General features: G+C 33.8%; 2 protein-coding genes across 3 annotated transcripts; one reads left to right on the top strand and one right to left on the bottom strand.

Moving 5' to 3' along the window:
• Positions 1–2,461: 2,461 nt before the first annotated feature.
• LOC115974976 (receptor kinase-like protein Xa21) lies at positions 2,462–13,097 on the bottom strand. 2 transcript variants are annotated; one of them, XM_031095578.1, is made up of 3 exons: positions 12,466–13,097; positions 9,883–12,192; positions 2,462–3,048 (listed from the first exon to the last, which is right to left on the bottom strand). In XM_031095578.1, exons 1-3 carry the CDS (start codon positions 12,881–12,883, stop codon positions 2,693–2,695), a joined length of 3,084 nt encoding a protein of 1,027 aa, XP_030951438.1. In that variant the 5' UTR covers positions 12,884–13,097; the 3' UTR covers positions 2,462–2,692. The 2 variants fall into 2 exon arrangements, with proteins under 2 accessions (XP_030951438.1, XP_030951437.1); XM_031095577.1 differs by having other exon boundaries at positions 9,883–13,097.
• A 5,572-nt stretch (positions 13,098–18,669) lies between these two features.
• Positions 18,670–20,877, top strand: LOC115977954 (EG45-like domain containing protein). Its single transcript, XM_031099990.1, has 3 exons — positions 18,670–19,045; positions 20,086–20,365; positions 20,465–20,877. Exons 1-3 carry the CDS (start codon positions 18,946–18,948, stop codon positions 20,469–20,471), a joined length of 387 nt encoding a protein of 128 aa, XP_030955850.1. The 5' UTR covers positions 18,670–18,945; the 3' UTR covers positions 20,472–20,877.
• The last annotated feature ends 302 nt before the right edge of the window (positions 20,878–21,179 follow it).

The raw sequence follows: 21,179 nt of genomic DNA, 5'->3' as shown, positions 1-21,179 counted from the left end.
AGAAAAAGGAGAGGATGTACTAATGGTACACGTGTGTGGTGGACAAAATGCAAGAGAAAAAAAGAAAAAAGAAAAAGGAAATGTATGGATGAAAGAAAGGCAAAGAATTAGAAATCGCAATTTAAAAATACTACAACAATATTTTCACAATAAATTTTAAGTAATTAGCTAATATTGGTGAGTAAAAATGTAATTTTAGTGGTGGGTTCAAATTAGAACTAATAATAACTTTCCATATAAGATTTTGTTATGATTCTTGTGAAAGTATTGCAAAAAATATTGTGGATGTAACACTTTTTGTTGAAGAATATAATTGTTGAGAATGAATAAAAAAGAAAAAATAAATATTAAAAAAGAATAAATTTGATTAAAAAATAAAGATTAAAAAAGTGGGTAGGCAAAAGATAAATATCACTGTTGATTATCAAAACAGTACAAAAATTTGTCTAACCTGCTGGAGATGCTCTTATATATACATTGTCATTTTTGGTAATTTATCCCTTAAACTGCCACTTTTATAAGTGCTGACCAAACACTTAATTTTTTAACAGCTTTTACCAAACACTTAATTTTTTTAAAAATGTACTTTTTGAAAACTCTACTTTTTCATTATACACTTTTACAAAAAGCTGAACCCAACTCACCCTAAAACAGGCCGAAATTCGATCCGAGGTGAAATAATGGGTATTCCAATTCTAGATTAAATATTGGTACGAGAAATTCCATTCATTCCAGTTAGAACAGAACAAAATCCATAACATTGGTCTATATATCTTGTAATACATAAATTTGTGGTAATGATCAGGCATTGGATGTAATTTGATATTGATGCGATCAACATGATTACTACTAAACTCCAAAGTAGCCTCATAAAACAAGAGTCACTAATTCGAATCTTCTCACAGAAAAAAATAATAATAATAAAATTGTTTTGATAATTCCATGTTATATTATTTTGATGTCTATACAACTTTACATATAGAGGTTTATGAAGATTTGAAATAATTTGAATCTATTGGTTCCTGAGAAGAAGAAAATCCTGTGAGAGTAGAAATCATATGCAAAGAGTTTCTTTAGATGTTTAATTAGTGGAAATTGAGAATATTTGACAATTGGTCGACTCGGTCAAAATTTGGTCAATCGGAAGCATTTTGGTCATTTTGGTCAAATTAAATTATTTTATATTCCCATGATTTCAAGATCAAAATATGAATTTTTGAAAATTTTGGGATTTAGCACGTAAATTGAGAGTGCACCAAATTTTGTGTTGACATCTAAAATGTGGGCTTGGACTTATTATGATCGAATGGCCAATATTTCAATCAAAATGAGGTTTGACCAGGTTAACTGTGGTCAAACTTGATTAAACTAGTGGAGAGTGTTTGAAAATATGTATTTTTGATGTAAAATAATGCAATTTGGTGGTTGGTTGAAATTTTGAATTTATTTGACCATTGTCAATTTGACGTCCAATTGGCTATAATTTTTATTTTTGGGTAAACTTTTAAAGTAGAATCAGGTTTTTTACACTTAAAATAACGATGAACAAAATATGGTATTAACAAGGCTACAAAAATTGATATAGTAAAATATATTAGTAAGTCAACCAAAAGATTTTTTTTAGCATCATATAAAGGACTAAATTGAATTTCTGCCTATTGCATATAATTTTGATTATGTTAGCTGGTGTTGATCAATTAAGGATTATATACGGATATATTGGATTGTGTGTATGAATAGACTAGGTAAATCATAATTGCTTGATGCAGAATCGATAGGCCTCTTTTTCCTCTAAAAGAGATAGTGTAATCAATTGAAAATATTCGATGAGGACTTAAAAGAAAATTGGTTGATAATATTTTTTTTTGAAGTATACGTGTGTTTGTTTTTAATTTATTGAAAATTTAAAGACGTCCAATAGAATTACAAAATCAAGAAATTAAGATTACTAAGAGTATATTTCTCATATTCATACAATCTCGGATACATTAATTTATACTCCAATGGTTTAGAATGTCAAACTGAATCATCTTTATATACAAAAATTAAAAGCCCTATTTATTAAATTCAAAAACTAGTAACTTGGGATAGTTTTAACTAATTTTGGTCTAAGTAGCCATGTAAATCCATTTTGTTAAATAATACATTTTAAAAAGTATTTGCGAAAATATTAAAGTTGTAAAACTATTTTTGTAAAATAGGTTTTTAGTGCGCGCGTCACATGTAAAATAAGTCAATATACTGATAACATGTGACTCAAGTGTAATCATCTTTGAGAAAGGATTATTTAAATAAATAAAAAAATCATCTTTGAGAAAGAAGACGAGTGCTTGAACTCATTATCCATGTTAGCATATAAAGTGCTTCAACTCAAAAAAATAAGTAAAGAAAAATTGTTATTTTGTAAAATAAGTTTAAAATACTTTACCAAATAATTTTTAAAATAGTACAATTCATTAAAAAAGACAATTAAAGGAAAAATTATCCTTTACAACCCAATACTGCTTCTCTATGGGAAAAGATTATAAGAATGGATTGCATGTTGGTATTAATTAAAATCAACATGAACAATAGGACATACTAAACCAGGGTCATAGAAGAGAGGGAAAGAGAGAGAAGACAGACAAGATAGCAAGTTTTAACAATGTAGCTGCAAGTGTGCACCTACAGAACTTGAGCAATAACACAAATGTTAGACACGCTTATTTCTATCTCCAAGAAGTGCCAATTTTATTTTGTTAACCTTGGCCACCACCTCTTTGATGTTGGGTCTTGCATCTGGCAATCCTTCAGAGCACCTCAAGCCTAATTCTAAGATAGATGAAAGAATAGTTTGCGTGACTGTCACATCTCGTCCATCTTCTCTCCTAAGTAAATTGTGGTCCACGACTTCCATTTTGTCAAGACGTGATGCAATCCATTGTCTCATACCTAGTTCTCCAACAAACATTTCATCAGTGGGTTTCTTTCTCGCTATCATCTCCATCAATATTATCCCATAGCTATAGATGTCACCTTTGGTGGACACTATCCCTTCAGAACCATACTCTGCCACACTCACATTTGTCAAGAAGTCATGAAGTTAGTGATCCACATGCTTGTAAAAAAAAAAAAAAACACTTTTCGAAAATATATTTTTATTATAGATTGGGTTTAAATTACACCTAATGTAAGTTTAGTAATATTATATCACTTAATATTTTTTAAATAAATATATATGTTGAAAAATCTGCCATGGAATTACGTTTTGACAAGTCTCCTTTATTGTTGGATCAATTCCCTCCATGCTTGCAATTACAACTTTTGTTGTGTTCATTTACTATTATGCCCTTATATTTACCTTTGTTATGGAAGTGATTATCAGGTTTAACACACAACAAAAGCATTTTTTTTTTTGGGGGGGTGGGGGGTGGGGTAGGGGAGAAGGAGGGAATTTTGAAATAAAAAAGCTTTGAATATGAAACCATTGTTAGGACATATGTGTTTCACTTGTTAAGACCATATGTCATAATTTTATGTAATTGGCTTATCCTTTGACAAAACGCACTTTACTTGTATTTGGGTAGATTTAGGATGTTTTAAATATTTCAAGAAACCTTATTTCAAGATCAAGTATTAAAGCTTTCCAGTCTGTTCAAGAAAACAAGTTCAGAGTGCAAAATCATTAAAGCTCAACAGCTGCATCTATCAAGTTTAAGGAAGCTGTTCTTCATTCGGTGTGCTCGACAGCTGCTATCTGTCGAGGTTTAAGATTTTCAGAATTCTAATATGATTTTCTTGAAATCCGTGAATGTGTCTTTGAGCCTTCTTTTCCCCTAAACCTAGACATATAAAAGGATCAGTTTAAGGGCCGTCAAAGTGTTCACAAGTTGCACAAGCTTTGAGCAAATTCTGTTCAAGCAAATTGTGATCGGAGACGAAGTTCTTGCCCTAGTTCATCTCTTTCTCTTGAAGAAGTTGCTGTGTATGTGCACCGTAGGATTTTATGACCAAGCATCTTCTTAATCTTCATCGTTTGGATGAACTGAAGAATTTTGCAACCAACAACCTTCTTAGTTGGTGATTGAAGTAGCATACTGGGATCCGTGCAATTGCTTAGTCATATACTGGGAGTCGTGCATCTAAAAGGGGAACTGTCACTACAGAACAAGTCCAATTGGGTATTGGGGTAAGGGTTCAACTGTAGGTTGATAAGGTACTGAGATTCCTTTACTTGTAACCGCTTGTTGTGATAATAGTAGAGTTTCAGGAGTGGTGACCTGAAAATCACTCGGTGGGGTTTTTACCGTTAGATTTTTCCCATTCGTAAACAAATCACCGTATTATTTATTTTCCGCTGCATATTTAGTTTATTGGTGATTTGTTTGTACTATCACGCGTTTTCATGATAAATTGATTAATTAATAACTTGGCTAATTAATTAATTTCTATCACAAGGGGTCATTCAGTTTGTGGCCTATCAAGTGGTATTAGAGTGAGCACACTTTGATTAGGGTTTAATCTTTGTTATGTTGATCCATTGACCCCTATTTGTCATGGATAGAGGACAGTCATTAATCATACCTCTTTTATTTGATGGCACTAACTATGCATACTGGAAAGTATGCATGAGAGCTTTCTTGCAGTCTTTAGATGAGAAAGTGTGGCAAGTTGTGGAGATAGGCTGGACTAAGCCTACAGAAGCGCCAGCTGATTGGGATGATGCCAAGATTAAGGCGGCAAACTTCAACAGCAGAGTTTTGAATGCATTGTTTAGTGCTATCACCAATGAAGAGTTCAAGAAGATATCCTCCACTGAAACTGCCAAGGAGGCTTGGACCATTCTCCAGACAACCTATGAGGGTATGAAGGCTATCAAGAACTCAAAGCTTCAGAGGCTCACTACAAGCTTTGAAGAGATAAAGATGGAGGAGGATGAGTCTTTCGATGAGTTCTGTTAGGTTCTAAATGTTTAGAACAATTGGCAAATCGTGAACACAAACTTGTCTAGATATAGATCTTAGAGTCTATAGGTTTTATTAGACAATGCTCAATGTGATTCAAGTCAAGATTCAAGAACATACAAGCTGCAGGAAGAAGATTTCATAATCTGTCTGGTTCGATCGATCGAAAGACAAGCTCGATCGATCGAAAGTCGTATCTGTAGAATTTTAATTAAGCCCAAATAGCAGTTCAAGCCCATTTAGGATTAGGGTTTCTAATCTACTTCTCCCAGTATATAAAGGAAACCCTAAGCACGTTTTTATAAGGCTTTTCAGAGAGAAAAGAGTGTGCCTCTTTTTTATTTAGAGTTTTGTTCCTAAAAAACTCTCTTATGTCTTCTACCGGTGCTATTCCTTGAAGAATCTCAAGATCCGGTATTGTAGAAGTTGCTGCCTTCTCTTGTCATCAAAGGTGTTGATGATCTAAACCTTCAAGGGTGGTCTTAGAGTCACAAACAGGAGAGTTTGTATTGCTAAACCTTTGAGTGGGATCTCAAAGTCACAAACGGGGGTGTTTGTGTTTTGTAAAGGCTAAAGAAAGAAGGAATCCGTGGATTCGGAGCTCGCACGTGGTCGTGTCAGTAAGTTCTACTAGTTGGTAGCAAGAAGAAGTCGAGCGTGGGGGCTTGTAAGTCTTATTGTATGAACTTCACTTCAATTCTTTCTAGTGGATTTGCTTTTTACTTTGAGGATAGCTAGGTTAAATCCTTCCTAGGTTTTTTACTGATTTGGTTTTCCTGGGTGATCATATCATTATCTTATTTATTTTCCGCTGCTATGCATGATATAATTGATATGATTGTGATAACCTAGACTTGGAATTTGGACTAAGTAACAACTGGGCTAATGAACTAGGTTAATCCAATTGTGTTTTAAGGGGTCTAAAAACTAACAAGTTCTATGCCAAGCTAAAAGGCATAGTGAACTCAACCTTCAATCTTGGGGAAACCATTCCTGAACTCAAGATTGTGAGGAAAGTGCTCAGATCTCTACCCGAGAGATTTCATGCCAAGATTACGGTAATAGAGGAATCAAAAGATATTGACAAGATTCCTCTGGCTGAGCTGGTTGGAAACTTACAAACCTACGAGTTAGGGTTGACAAGAATAGGCAAGTCGGGTAAAAGCAAGAGTATGGCACTGAAGGCCAAGAGCAGTGAAACAGATGAATCTTCTGATGATGAAGATTCCAAGATGAAGTCCTACATCACCAGGCAATTCAAGAAGTTTGTGAAGAATGCCAATGGAAAGGGTTTCGATAGGGATCGCAGGAAATCCACTTCTTCTCAGTTTAAAGGCCAAGATAAAGGGAAAAAGGATGCTAAGGAAGGTGGTCAGTACACTGTTCCCTCAGGACCTAAGTGCTTTAGGTGTCAAGGCTTCGGTCACATGAAGTATGAGTGTCCTACATACCTCAAGAGCATTGGGAAGAGTAAGGCACTTGCTGTTACCTTGAGCAATACTAAGCCTGAGGATGATTCTGACAATGAGGATGACGGAATCTTAAATGCCTTCATGGCCATGGTCAATCCTACTAATGGGATTGTTGAAGATGTGGTTGAAGAAGAGGAACTGGTGGAATCTAAGTTTGAGAAGATGGATAATCAAAATGACATCCATACTGCCTATGAGAAGATGTATAAGCTTTCTAAGAAGCATGAGAAATTATATAGGCTAAGCACCAAGAAGCTCAGTGATGTGGAACTTAACCATGAGGAGCTTTCCACAAAGTTTGATGAGACCAATCAGATTATTGGAGTACTGAGATGCGAGAACAATTTCTTGGCTGAGAAGACCAAGAAGCTTGAAGCTGAACTGTTTCAAGTCAAAGCTCAATTGGAGAGGACTTCAAGCACAAAGCTAGATGAGATGTTGAGCATTCAGAAATCTACTTTAGATCGAACAGGTATAGGGTATAGACTTTCTTATTCTAATATTGCTTCTTCTAGTACTACTGTTTTTATTCCTCTTGCTAATAATGTTAAAACTGAGAACAATGAGATTAAAACTGATTTTAGCTAGTGAGAATTTAGAAAAGGGTAAATCTATCTTAGGAGCACCCCCTAAGTTTGAGAAGAAAGATGTTAAAAATCCCAGAGCTAAGAAGGCTAATTCTCAAAAGCCTAAACAAAAGAAGTAGCATCTCTGTCATCATTGTGGAGCTGTCGGTCATACTCGACTAAATTGCTACAAGTGGCTTGCCACTCAACAGAGCAACGACATGATAGCATCTGAGAACCAGAATCAGCTTCAATCCTTTCTCGCTCCCCTTGGTGATCTTTTCAAAACCCTCATGTTCCTTTCAAACTTGAACGGTTTTAATTCTACCATTTCACTGCCGGTTCAAGGGTTTGCTAGACGGAAAAGTTCTTCCAAGGTGTGGAAGGAAAATGGCTCCAAGTGATTCTGTCACTTTTCTCTCTCTTTTCTTGTTTTTGTGTGTGCATTACATATGTGTTTTGCTTTCATGTTTTGAGTCAGTCTAGTTTTTATGCTTTATTTGTTTAACATGTTTTTTGTTTGGTTATTTTTCAGTTTTGCTTTGTTTTGTTTTTCATATAAAAAAAATTTGAAAAATCAGAAAAATACAAAAACAGTGTGTGTTTTGTGTACTTTGGTACTTGTGTACCTTGGATGGCAATTGAAACAAAGTCTTCTAAATTTTGTATCTTTTGTAACTTAGATGAGCATCTCTATGCACAACTAAGCAAGTGAGCTTTGTGGTTCGTGTTTGTGATGAGTACAATTAAGTTGTCTCTTAAACTTAACACGCATATCACTCTTTTTGACGGGAAGGACTAAAAAATCTTGAGAGAAAGGCATAAATAACCATCTCACCACTGTTACCCACCAATCATAATAAGATACATGTATGCTTCGACATAGCAAAAATGCAGTGTCAATGACATTTGTGTGCTTAGGAATAGCAAAATTAGAATGTCAAATATCATTGGGTATTTCTTTTCTTTCTCTAATAAGCCCATGCATGATATGTTTAAAAGAAAAATATGCAAAGAAAAATCAAAAGCAAAAAGATAAAAAAATGCTTTAAAAATGATTGCAAACATGTATTCTAGGAGATGTGGGAGTTATAGGATGTACCTCAAAGGTGATAGTCCTCATCAAGCAGTTATGATTATGTGTGAGTTAAAATGATTTTCTCATATCTCAAATCGTCATAACATGCATACACTTATGCAATCTTGTGAAGTTTTTCACATACAACACGCAATATTCTTTTCTATTCCTGATACATGTACAGGTACAATGTGATTTGGCCATCATAAGGTTTTACATGTGTTGATGTATGCTCACTAAATTGTCTGGACTTATTTTGAAATATAAAATTGGTTAGACATGTTAAGTGTGTGTGTGTGTTTTTGAAGATCCATGTGCTTAATTTTTTCCTTTGAGAGATGTTTTTGAGAGCTAAATATGTTGATTGGATCGTTGGGTGAGTTGCATGTTGAATTGCATTCATGACTGTGTTTTTCACATCTCAAAAAACTATTTTTAAAAGCTAGCTCGACACCTCCTCCATAGTTGGCTATTTGTCGAGCTTCCTTAGACTTTTTCTTATCGCAATCTTGCCTGCTCCTCAATACCTGGTGGATCTATCGAGATTGGGTTTGTATGCTCGATAGCTTCTAGATACCTAGTGGATCGATCGAGCTTCTGTTCTCAATTCTGGTGTGTTGATCCTCGACACCTCAGTTGTCGACGAGTATTTCCTTGACACCTCCTCGACAGATCGCTCGATAACTCTTGATACTTGTGTCTGTCGAGATTTACTGGCTTTCCTATATAAAGCCCCTGCGCGATCCGGATCTCATTTCCATCGATCTCTCTCTCGATACTTCTCTGTTTCTCTCCCAAAAACACTCCAATCTCACTCCTATCTTGGTTCTCAAGGATTTTACAAGGTTTTTCAAGTTTTTTCTTCACTTGGTAAGCTTCTAATCTTTTCTCATTCGTGCATTTCATGTTTTGAAACATAGGATTTGGGGTTTTTGGAAATTTTTGGGGTTTTTCAAAATTGATGAGATTTCATTGAAATTTTGGGTTAGGTTTTCACTTAAATGTGTTTAAAACCTCATACATTGCATCACATTAGCATTATAATGGTATTACCATGCATTTAGATGTGTGCTATATGTTTGTGTGCTGATAGGTTTGGATTGGGCTGAGCCCATGATGCAATTTCCTTTGCATGTCACATGTTCATGCATTTCCCATGCATACGTACTTCTTTTCAATATATTTGATATATTTGAAAATGTTTGGGATTTTTCTGATTGTCATTCTTTCTCTCCCTCTCTGTTAGTTTACGTTAGTCATGTCTATGGCACCGAAGTGTAAATCCACTCCAAAAATGGGAAGGATACTGTGCTTCTCGGACGTAATCTGAGGACTTAAATCCTACAATCCATACCAATGGAATGCTTAGCTAGTCAAGCCAAAGTCCTCCCATATATAAACTTCCATAAAAACCATGACTAAACCGCTAACCGGTGACCAAAGTCCTGCCTTTCAAGCCCACTCTCTACAAATCATATTGTTAGGGCCCTTTACTTACGAGCCCAATGCCATTTTTGGGTCGTTAAATAATCGTGTCCCTACAGTTGATATACCTTTTTTTTTTTTTAAAAGAAAAAAAAAATTGTAGAATAATTATTCCTAGCGAGCACATAAGAGAAACAAATAGACAATTAATTAGTTATTAATTGAACCGAACAAATGCTAGTTTAAATGAATTGAACACAGTGTATATTCATATGAATAAAATGCAGCTATAAAACTAAACTAATGAAAACACTAATCATTAAAAAAATTAGCCATTATTAATATTATTCACGAAATTAACCTATTAATTAAAAAAATATAGATGAATTCATGTGTACCTGGTGCGATGTAGCCAATTGTTCCAATGGTTTTGGTTTGGGTTGCATCCTTGTTTTCAACTAAAATCTTTGCAATGCCAAAGTCACCAACATGTGCAACGAATTCCTCGTCTAAAAGGATATTACTTGGCTTCAAATCACAATGCACCACAGATTCCGATTGTCCATTGTGTAGATAATCCAATGCTGATGCAATATCAACCATAATGCTTACTCTCTGAACAAGATTCAAGTAGTAGTTGTGAGAGTATAACCACTTTTCAAGGCTACCATTTGGCATGTATTGTAGCACTAAAGCTCTAAACTCGGGGTTGGAGCATGTACTAATAATTTTAACTAGATTCCTGTGTCGGATTGCTCTTAACACCTTGCATTCAACATCAAAACTTTTGAAAGCACCCTCTAATTGTAGGTTTAGAACTTTGATAGCAACAGTGATCCCATCAGATAGTATTCCTTTGTACACAGAACCAAAACCTCCAATTCCAAGCAAGTTGCTTTCAGAAAAGTTGTTTGTCCCACGATAAATCTCTTGATAAGATATCATTCTGTGATTCAATTGACACAATGTGATAGGTAAACCTGGAATCTCCATGTTAGATTGTGGATGCCTTCTTAGCACAATGACCAATGCTACAATAATTATTATTGATCCAATGGTAGGAACAATATATTTGAGCAAAAGTTGTTTCACCCTTGATCCTTGAGAACTTAGACTTGTGCAAGGTGGAACTCCAAAAGTTGAATTCCCGCAAAGTGCTACATTACCTAAAAATGATTCTGCTGTGAAGTTTGCAAAAGGTCCACCAAATGGAATCTCTCCTGATAAATTATTGAAGGAAAGATTCAAAAACTTGAGATATCGAAGTTCCTCAAATGATTTAGGAATTGTACCGAATAGATAATTGTTTGAGAGGTCCAGCTGATCCAATCCTTTCAAGTGTCCAAAAGATTGTGGAATGTCTCCTTGGAATTTGTTCTTTGACATGTTTAGATAACTTAGGCTTTCGAAGGAACCAATGACACTTGGAATATTTCCAATAATTTGGTTTTGAGACAAGTCCACAAATACAATAGCAGCCAATTTTTTCATATTTGGAGACAAAGATCCAACAAGGGAATTTGATGATAAATCTAAGAACAATAAATTCTCAAGGCTCAACACATTCAATGGGATTGAAGATGTTAATCCGTTATGACTTAGATTTAGTTTCTGCAAAACAGTAAGGTTTCCAATGCAATCTGGGATGGATCCAGAAATTTTGTTATTTGAGAGAAGTAAATCTCCCAACTTCCTCAGCTGACAAAGCTCTTGTGGAATGTTTCCGCCAATATTGTTGTCTCTAAGATACAATCTTTGCAACCCCTCCAATTCCCCTAATGTTGACGGTATATTTCCAGACAAATTGTTATAGCTCAAATCAAGAAAGTTCAAGTTTTTCAAGGAACCAATTCCTATAGGAATTTGACCCTTTATTTGGCTTTGAAATGCAACAATAGTTGTAAGTGAAACTGAAAAATTTCCAATGACATCTGGAATTGTAACATTCAAGGGATTGACAGCTATATATAGCTCCTCCAAAAATCTGCAATTAGTCAAAGATGAAAGGAAACTATGTTCTTGATCTCCAGGCTTCTCTAGTAGCTGATTCTCACTCATAAATAGTGTTTTGAGATATTTTAAATTTCCAAGACTTGTGGGAATAGGTCCAGAGAGTAAGTTTGTAGTAAAATCTATGTCAATGAGGTTGGAACAATTTGAAAGATATGATGGGAGAGGACCACTAATATTGTTAGTATTAAGAAACAGAGTTTCAAGATTAGGGCAAGAGATCCTAGTATCTAATGGAAGATTTCCAGAGAAGGAATTTATGGTCAACAAGAGATGTTTTAGAGATGTAACATTGAAAATATTTTGGGGTATTGTCCCTGTGAGATTATTCACAGCAAAATTCAATCTAATCAGATTTTGGAGACTCCATATATCACTTGGAATGCTTCCACTGATGTGGTTATTTTCAATGGAAAACTTTTGTAACATTGACAAGTTGCTTATGATAGGGGGTATATTTCCAGTTAAGTCATTACTTCCAAGAAATAGCACTTCAAGCTTTTCTAAACTCCCAAAACCTTCTGTAATACTTCCATCAAACTTATTGTCTGACAGAGATAAGATTGAAAGCTCTCTGCAGTTATTAAACTGTGAGGGGAGCTTACCGCTGAATTCGTTGTAGGAAATATAGAGTCCTTTAAGATTAGGACAATGCTGGGTGCAAAGATCCATTGGAAGGGTTCCTGAGAAGTGATTATCTGTGGTAGCAAGAACCGTTAGAAAAGAGAAGTTAAAAATAATGAGAGGAAATGGACCAGTGAGGCTATTGGACTGCAGATTCAACATCTCTAGTGATGAAATATTGCTGAGAGACGATGGAATTGTACCCATAAGACGATTATCACTAAGATGTAATTCACGAAGCTTTGGTAACATGCCCAAATCTTTTGGTATGAAACCGCTGAAATTGTTTTCTACAAGAAATAAATATTCAAGCTTGTGGCAATTATGTATAGTTGGAGGGATACTACCTTCCAATAGGTTGTATGACAAACGAAGTTCCCTCAAGCGGTGTAGATGACTTATCTCATGTGGTAGAACACCATAGAAGCTGTTGTTAGTGAGATCAAGTGAGACTAGGAAGGAGAGGTTCGCTATATGAGGGGAAATGATGCCTTGGAGACCCACGTTGGAAAGGTTCAACGCTGTGACTCTTTGTCTGCGTCGGCTGCAAGAGACCCCAAACCAGTCACAGAAGTTTGTTGTGATGGACCAGTTACTAGCTGCGAATACAGTATCGTTTGGACCAAAACTGATACTAGATTTGAAGGCAATGAGAGCCGACTGATCGGTAAAGTTGTTGGAAGACTGGGACAACTGAAGTATGCATGGCTGCACTAAAAGAAAAGCCAAGAGCAAGAGAATGGATGGCCTTTGTATAAGCATCATGAGCGTGCACAGAAGGCTCTTTGGAGTATGGGGTTGGAACTGGATGGTCCTGCCTTTTTCTCAGCTTTCATAACAAAATCATTTTGGATGCTTGACAGTAGTCACACTGTGGCCTTCTTGAAAAAAAACAAGAGATAGATGTGGGATAATCATGAATGATAAATGGGTTCTATGACTAAGTCTATAAACATAAAAATCTTTTTACGATTACTAAACGGAATTCTAAGCATTATTGGCGTGAAATTATGGAGGTTATTCCTTGCACCCTAAGCTTGCCCAATGGACAATGAGATTTATTTGTCATAATCTCCTGTCTATTTTGGTGACTTAGTGGATGGTTGGTGGCAATAATGTCAAACAAGAAAACAAATTCATCAATAAGATCAATAAGGTTGGTGTTCCAAATTTCAATTGCGTAAAGAATTGTTCACTCTTCTATATATTTGTGGTTTTAAGTTCTTCCCCTGCGCAAGTCGTAACTCGTAAGGTCCCACTACCTTCAATGTAAACGAAAAGACTTCCACCCAGAAATTAACACGGCGCCAAGTAAAGGAAAAATACAGAGAAATGGCCAAGTAATTGTCAAAGGTAAGGTAGGTGAGGACAAAGAATTCATAAGGTGGCAGACACATCGAATCTCAGAGCTTGACTGCTAAATAAACATAGCCGATCAAGAAAGAGATGGCCATGGAAAATATCTACGTTGCACTGGTACTGAAAAGGCTATTCAGAGATACGACATTTTAATTAATATTTATTTTACAGTATAATTTATATATTTTTGGACATAATTTATGTTTATTTTAAAATTGAATAACAACAATATAATGTTTGAAAACATATTTAAAATTAATTCAAAGGCAAATCTAAAATTAATTAATTAAAATAAACGTTTCTTACTTAAAACATATATAGGCCTTTTTAAAGAAAAAATTATATATAAAACTATAATAAAAATCGTGTTAAGGCTGAAACATAATAGATATAAAAGGTTATATTTTTTCCTTGAGAAACTAATAAATATAAAAAGTATATCAGGCCAATACTTTAAAAATTTTATTTTAAACTTTCAATATCTATTGATAAAGACATGAGTGACGATAGTGCTGTCTTTTTGAAAAAAAAAAAAAAAAAAAGCGGAAGAAGAAGAAGATAAAAATATAAATAATTAAATGTACTCCTTGGAAATAGGTTTAACAGATGGCAAGACTGACTTTTATTATTAGTAGTCTAATAGTATCCATACTATTTATAAGAAGATGTTAAAAAAAAAATTATTTATAAAAAGATTTCTCTTTTTATACTGAACTTTTATATAGTTTAAAAATATTCCTAAATCTTAGGTTCTTAATAGGAAAAAAATTTGAGGACAATCCAGTAAAAATATACCTCTAACTCTACTTTTACAAAATAGGATACTCTCCTACTAATCCATGTCTTCAAAACAAACTTCTCCAAATTTTTTTTTTAAAAAAAAGGAAAATTATGACACTATACCAAAAAAAATAAAAAATAAAAGGCCTCATTGGAGTTATATAATTATCTACTATTTTCCATGAGTTTTATAGTTCAATTGCTTAACACTTTTTGGTATATTCAATAGAGACGCTTAAGATTCAAATCCACCTCTTTCTCCCATTATAAGAACTTGTAACTATCGAATTATAGTTCTTGTTTTTGACATTTCTAGATTTGTACGTTCATGTTCAAGATGAACTCATATTTGAATTTATGTGTTTTTTAGTTTTTAATTCTGTTTTTTTTTTTGGGTTAAAATTATAAAATAATTTTTTTAATTAGATGATGATGTGGATTTTGATGTGACATTTATTATTATTATTTTATTAGTCACATTAGTGTTTGATGTGCCAGTTATTCACTGAGTGTAATTTTCTTTAATGAGATGACGGTAAGGACTAAAATGAGAATGATTTTGCATTTTTGGGACCAAAATTGGAAAAGAAAAAAAATGTATCGACCAAAATGGAAATAGGTAGAAAATATAGGGACAAAAATGGTATTCATGCCTCATATAAATTGCCTCCATTGATGACACACTCATGATCATGACTAAAACCTCTAATCGACTCCAAGAATTTCTTAAAAGTTTGCTTCATAGCAGCAAGTTTGTGATGGTTGTTATGACTTCAGTTTCTTCACTAAGTGATGGTTAAATCTCTTTGAAAGTCTTTGGTATGGTGAAAATGAGGGATACTTGATCACACAAATCCTAGCAACACAAATGGCTTTTTCCCCTTCTCTATAAAGCCTTTTTAGTGATGGCTTATAACGTCCTCTAAATAATGCAACAAACGAATCTCAAATTGGGTTTGAAATGAACAAGTTATAAGTTTTTTTACGTTGTTGATTTTTTGTTGAATTCTATGTCTCAATAAATTGAGAGGAGTTGAGCAAGAGTTGAGGTGGAGATGAGAAGAATTAAGGTGGAGTCGAGTAAACAAAAACCTCACATTTTCTTAAGTAGTCTTTGGGTCTTCAACTAAATACTCAATTACCATTTTAGAATACATAAAAACTCATCATTTGACTCCCAATTTGACACATTTGTTATGGTTTGCCAATGCTAAAAAATATGGACCTAACACTTAAAAATATGAATTTGCTAAAAGTGCCTAACAAATGGGATAGAAGCAGTAATATATTTTATATAAGCAAGAATTGTTATTTTACATGTTAATCATTATGATAATTTTCATTGTTATCTTTAAGTGGTATCATTTTATTATCTTTAAAAAAAAAATTCTTATGAAATTCTTGTTCATTTTGTATTTGTTGTTATATTTTTATATTGCTAATAATAAATTTATTAAGAGATCCTGTTTGAGATTCACTTAATTCATCCATTCTTCTTTTTCTCGTAAATAAAGTTTTTATATTCAGATTGATCATTTTTATTAGATATTTAAAATTAAAAAAATTACAAATAAAAAAAATACTATTTACAATATATAAAGTTATGGTAGAATTTTATGATAAGCATTAATTATTTATTTATTTATTTATTTTTAATGTAGCATATCAGGGATGGAAGGGCAGAGGCCTCTTACGTCCCTTCTAGTCAAGAATTGGGAATCTCAAAATCACTAGCCAATACACATTTCTCTTATCTTATCTAATCTTAAATAAATAAATAAAATATAGAGATCAAAATTACCCTTACATCAAAGTGGTGTAAGATAGATTCATATTAATTCAACTAGTAAAGTATTTTGTTATCGAATAAGAGAGGGGTTCAAATCTCGCCTACATAAAAAACCAATTGGTAGCTTGACAAATGATAAAAAGTAACATCATTAAGCGGACCCATAATTTTAAATTCTATTGTATCTGTGGGGCCAAGGAATCTGACAACCCCAGCCTACTTTGTACTGGGCCCAAGGCCCGTGTCGAGGGGGGAGAAATAGCCGAGGACGGATAAAGAAAGCCCAAAGGGCCTAGAAACATCGTCGAGGACGATCCTGCCCTCGGTATCCCAAATCCCAAGAAGAGAGAACAGCACACTGGCAAAGGCAGCCTCCCAAGGCGTCCCTAGGAGAAGGATAAGTACAGTAGGATATCCATAGGCGTATGGTGTAGGAGCAATTCAAGGGGAAACTATTACCTCCGTATTGAATGCACCCAACTAATGTTCTGGCTGCATTAATGAGGAAATGACCCCTAAACAGTGCAGTCTTAATTGCCGCAACTCACAGAGGGTTTGGGAAGGTGGCTGATGGGACGAGCACTCGAGTAGTAACCTGTATAATCAACAGGTGGAGGGCCAAGATCGACTAGAAAAAAGTATATAATGTGAGAGACCCTCTAAGAATGGGGGATCACGGAAAAAGAGCAGAAAGAGAGAAAAAGGAGGAAGCTGTGGCAGTCTACATGATCTTGAAAACCCCTATAACCTAGTATTGAAAGAAGAAGAAGAAGAAGAATACTGAGTTCTCCGGACGAAATGCCCGAGGACAAAATTCCACACTTTAATCCATTTCCTTGTTACTCAGCCCACACCTAATTGTGTCTAGTGATTGTGGTTCAAACTAAAACCTAGTTCTTAAACCCACTTCTCTAAAAATTCATTATATTAGGCTAGTTGAGCTTGAGACCCTTCGTCCAATAAGAGGAGCGTTCAAACCCAGTCCCTACAGTATCTATTAACAAAAATAAAAAAATAAAAAATAAAAAATAAAAAATCGTGTAAGCCCTAAAATGACATTTATAAAAGTATAATAGCTCAACTAGTTAGTATTTTCTACTGTTTTCTAGGAAGACATCCATAATTTAAATCTCTAACCATCAAATTATCTCTTCTAAAATAAATCAAATTATCAAAAAAATAAATTATCTTACACACAGCCTGACAGAGACAGTCAAAGAGAGATCTGACTGGGCTAGTATATCTTATACTTACAGCCTTTATAGGCCCAAATTAAGCAATGTCGATATTCAACTTTAGAGGACCATTAGCATTAAGTGACAGGCCCACTGTTAATTGCACTTTAAAATTAGGTTCGGAAGATGAAACTGCTCTACAATCACCAAGAGATATCTTTGACGCCATTAGTGTCTACTTTAGATCCACACAGATAAGACCACTGAAGCTGAAGATGATTATCATGAGCTTATTAATCACCCATATATCTACAAAGCCCAAAAAATAATCGCAAACCGATCTCCTAATTAATTCGTAACAGAGGCCGCAGGCTCCAACAATTTAGACTAATGGCATACTTGGGATCTTGTAATTGTGGCTAGTAGTTAATTACAAGGGAACCCATTGACTTGAGTGGCACATTTGGTGGAACAATTAAGCTGAGCTTATTGAGAGGAAAAACAAAGGAAAAAAAAAAAAAATTAAATTACATGGGAAACCCGTGGCTTCGAAAAGCTAAATAATCATATCCAACTCGTGATCAATAATTTAACATTTTGCGGCAATGTTATCTCCTAAGGAAAGGATAACAATCAATAAATAATATATAAAGTGGTGTTTATTTTAAATAAACTATTGAATACAAAGTATACACACATAATTTTGCCCTGAACTCATAATTTGATGTCACGATTTATAGTGCAATAGTGTGCGCATTAGTTATTATCCTAATATTCCTACCTATCTGACAAATTTTTCATATAAAACGCCACAACTGAGACTAGAATATATAATATATGCAGGGCATGGAGGCATCTTATAAAGGCATTGGATAAGAATAGAGCCTTACGGGTACGGCAAATGCTTATACACGTTACATGTAAAAGAGCATCTCCACAGTTTCTTTATATTTTTATACTATTTAGATAATAAATAGTGATATTTATCTTTTATCTACCTACTTTTTCAAATACATCTTCCAACAGATTCTCTATTATTTCTCTATCTCATTTAAATATTATTTCTTCATTTATTAACACACATATTCCCATACCCCATCCCCACTTCTTTCTTTGCTAATTTTTTATTTAGTTTTATCTTTTTACTAATATACTGTAGCTCATTAGATTTGATGAACTACTGTTCATGAGCCAAAAAAAAAAGTCATGATTTAGAGAATCCATTAGAGACCATTTTTTGGGTCTTATTCTCTATTATAGAGATTATTGTGCTTTTTCCTAAACTATTGGAGATGCTCTGATAAGGCTATAAGCATATGTCTTTTTTAAAAAAATTCCTAGAAACTAAGTGGTATAGTGCATTCGAACATCAAAGTTTTTCTTGCGTGTCTATCAAAAAAGTGGTTTTATGTCTCTCATTCATTACTTTTTTGTGATTTAATTTGTAAAGTCAGATAGAATCCACACGTTTTAGCAAAGCTTGTATGAACCCCGTGACCTTATCAATGCTTATCTAGAACTTGAAGCAACTTTATACCTATCAAAAAAAAAAAAAAAAAAGCAACTTTAGACATTTAAATGGAGTAAAATATTCGTGAACCTTTTTTTTTCCTTCACGGGAACTCCAATAAGCTTGGTTCCCAACTATATAAATTTGACACGAAACAAATGTATTGTAAAGCAAAACTTATTTCGTGTTTTCCTTTCTTAATTATATATATGAAATGAGGTTCTTAGTGATCTTGGCAATTGTAGTGTTAGGCTTGATAGGCCTAGTTCTTGGGGACATATGCACAGCTGCTTCTTATGGTCCTCCATATATACGTGAGTACACTATGCACCGTTTGATCCATAAATTATTATTATTATTTAATAGTTCAAACCAAGATGGTCGATACTGCACCGTACTGGCCAGAATAGTTATTATATACTGTTCCGATACATGCATGGGTACCAAAACGCAGTTATTTTGTACCAGTTTAAATACTGGCCATGTACTGGGCCGTAAAGGCCGGCACAAAAAAAAAAAAAAAAAAAAAAGCTTTTTTTTTTTTTTTTTTAAGTTTTGTAATTTTCAAATTTTTGTAAAGGTAGAATGTTAACTTATTTGTATTATTTGTTTTCTTAGTATGTGTTTGATAAATATTATTTTTGTCAACTTATTTTACTATTTAACTTATTTTTATTACTATTCATGAATCTCACTGTACTATTTCAGTTAACTTTTACTTTTATTTACAATACTTTCAGCAAAAAATTTTCAATTTTAGCAAAATAAGCGGATCCCAAATAGACCCTTAGTATGCAATGAACAATTAAGCTTTTCATTTTTTATATTGTGTGTGTGTGTGATTTTTTTTTCTTTTAGTTGATGTTAAAGACTAAAATCATGAATAATTTGTTCTAAACTGAGGTAATGTTTTATGGTAAAATTTTATTTTTATATATATATATATATATATATCTATAAATATAAAAAATAGTAGAAAACGCGAAACAGTACACTGGTATTGACGAGTACCTAAATATATCATTCTGCCATCCAAACCGATACAACCTCCGTTACAAGATTAACTCCCTTTGTTAAAATACTAAAGATATCTCAATAAAGAAGAGCAAATAAAATGTCACTGAATTACTAGGTTCTTGGTGCTAGATACATCTCAAGCGCAGTAATTAGACAGATTCCATAACTTTAAAATTATTCCTTTTGACAACTCGCAAGCATATTGAATAGGCAATTTTGCTTTTCCTTCAGGTAAAAAAAAAGTATAGTATAGTATAAGCATATATGTAATATGCCTAGTTAGTTTTTGATAAGCTAATTAAAATGCTCATTAATTAATTAGAATCTCTTAATGCAGCCACACGTTGCAATGGAAACCGACAAGATCAGTTCCCTCCAGGAAATCTTTTTGTGGCAGTGAGTGAGGGATTGTGGGATAATGGTGCTGCCTGCGGGAGGCGTTATAGGCTGAGGTGCTTAAGTGGAAATAACAAACCATGTAAGGACGGCACCATTGATGTTAAGGTGGTGGATTACTGCCCACGATCGCCGTGCCCTTCCACCCTTCTCATGTCGACTAATGCTTTTGCAGCCATCTCTAACTCTCCCACAGCAAAAATTAACGTCGAATATATACAGTAAGCATATGTTGTTCCTCATCTTTCTGTTCGTCTTGTCCTAGCTTCTTCTCGTTACTTATATTCTATTTTATCTAACTTGTTCTGTATTACATGCAGGATATAATAATTGATGTACTGTACAGAAACTGCTTTACGTTCTGGACAGAGTATTAGAAATTTAGAATGAACATATTGTTATAAGCTGTGTGTTTTGTCTCAAAGGAAAACAAGTGTGACAGTCTTAGTTCTAAGCCTCACGTGTGTTCACTTAAAGCCAACGACAACATTTTAGTCTTCAGACTCTTCCCCTCCTTCATCAGCTCCAAATATCTGTTATAACCATTGGATTCCGTTGCAACAGATTCTTGCCAGGCAATACATCTAGATATTTTCCTTAAGATGTTTTATTGATTCCCAATACGTGTATAAATACTCAGACTGTGTGTAATGTATTAGTGAGTTGAGCAAATACAGAGGTTGATAATGTCCTCTTTGTAAAATATATTTTAAGTCTTATTTTATCTCGATCATTAATTAGGATGCTAAGAAGGGTTCTTTTTTCCAAAGAAAAATTTTCAAGTTAACATAAGTTCTCTTAAAAGATGAATCTTGCGGTACTCCCGATTTCCTTATTAGAAATATACTAGCAAGGGAATAAAGGATAAACTATAAGTTTATGGGGCATATTATTTCTTTGAAAATACTAATTGATGTTGATAAAATTAAATATTGGAAATTATCAAATGTCTCTTACTATGATAAAGTTATTAATTATTGTTGTTAATATAAATTATTATTGTTAAGTGAACTTTAATTATTATTGCTTAGAACA

This window comes from Quercus lobata, chromosome 2 (genome assembly GCF_001633185.2).
Source record: "Quercus lobata isolate SW786 chromosome 2, ValleyOak3.0 Primary Assembly, whole genome shotgun sequence".
NCBI lineage: Eukaryota > Viridiplantae > Streptophyta > Magnoliopsida > Fagales > Fagaceae > Quercus > Quercus lobata.
Note: the sequence above shows the minus strand (reverse complement) of the source record. Positions and strands in the feature narration are given on the sequence as shown.

What these genes read in the sequence shown, in the direction of transcription:
- LOC115974976 (XM_031095577.1), bottom strand. Translation starts at nt 12,883, where the DNA reads ATGATGCTTATACAAAGGCCATCCATTCTCTTGCTCTTGGCTTTTCTT. An exon ending in AATTGGCTACATCGCACCAG is followed by an intron (nt 3,049 to 9,882) that starts GTACACATGAAT and finishes TGAGTGTGGCAG; the next exon opens with AGTATGGTTCTGAAGGGATA.
- LOC115977954 (XM_031099990.1), top strand. Translation starts at nt 18,946, where the DNA reads ATGAGGTTCTTAGTGATCTTGGCAATTGTAGTGTTAGGCTTGATAGGC. An exon ending in TTATGGTCCTCCATATATAC is followed by an intron (nt 19,046 to 20,085) that starts GTGAGTACACTA and finishes CTCTTAATGCAG; the next exon opens with CCACACGTTGCAATGGAAAC.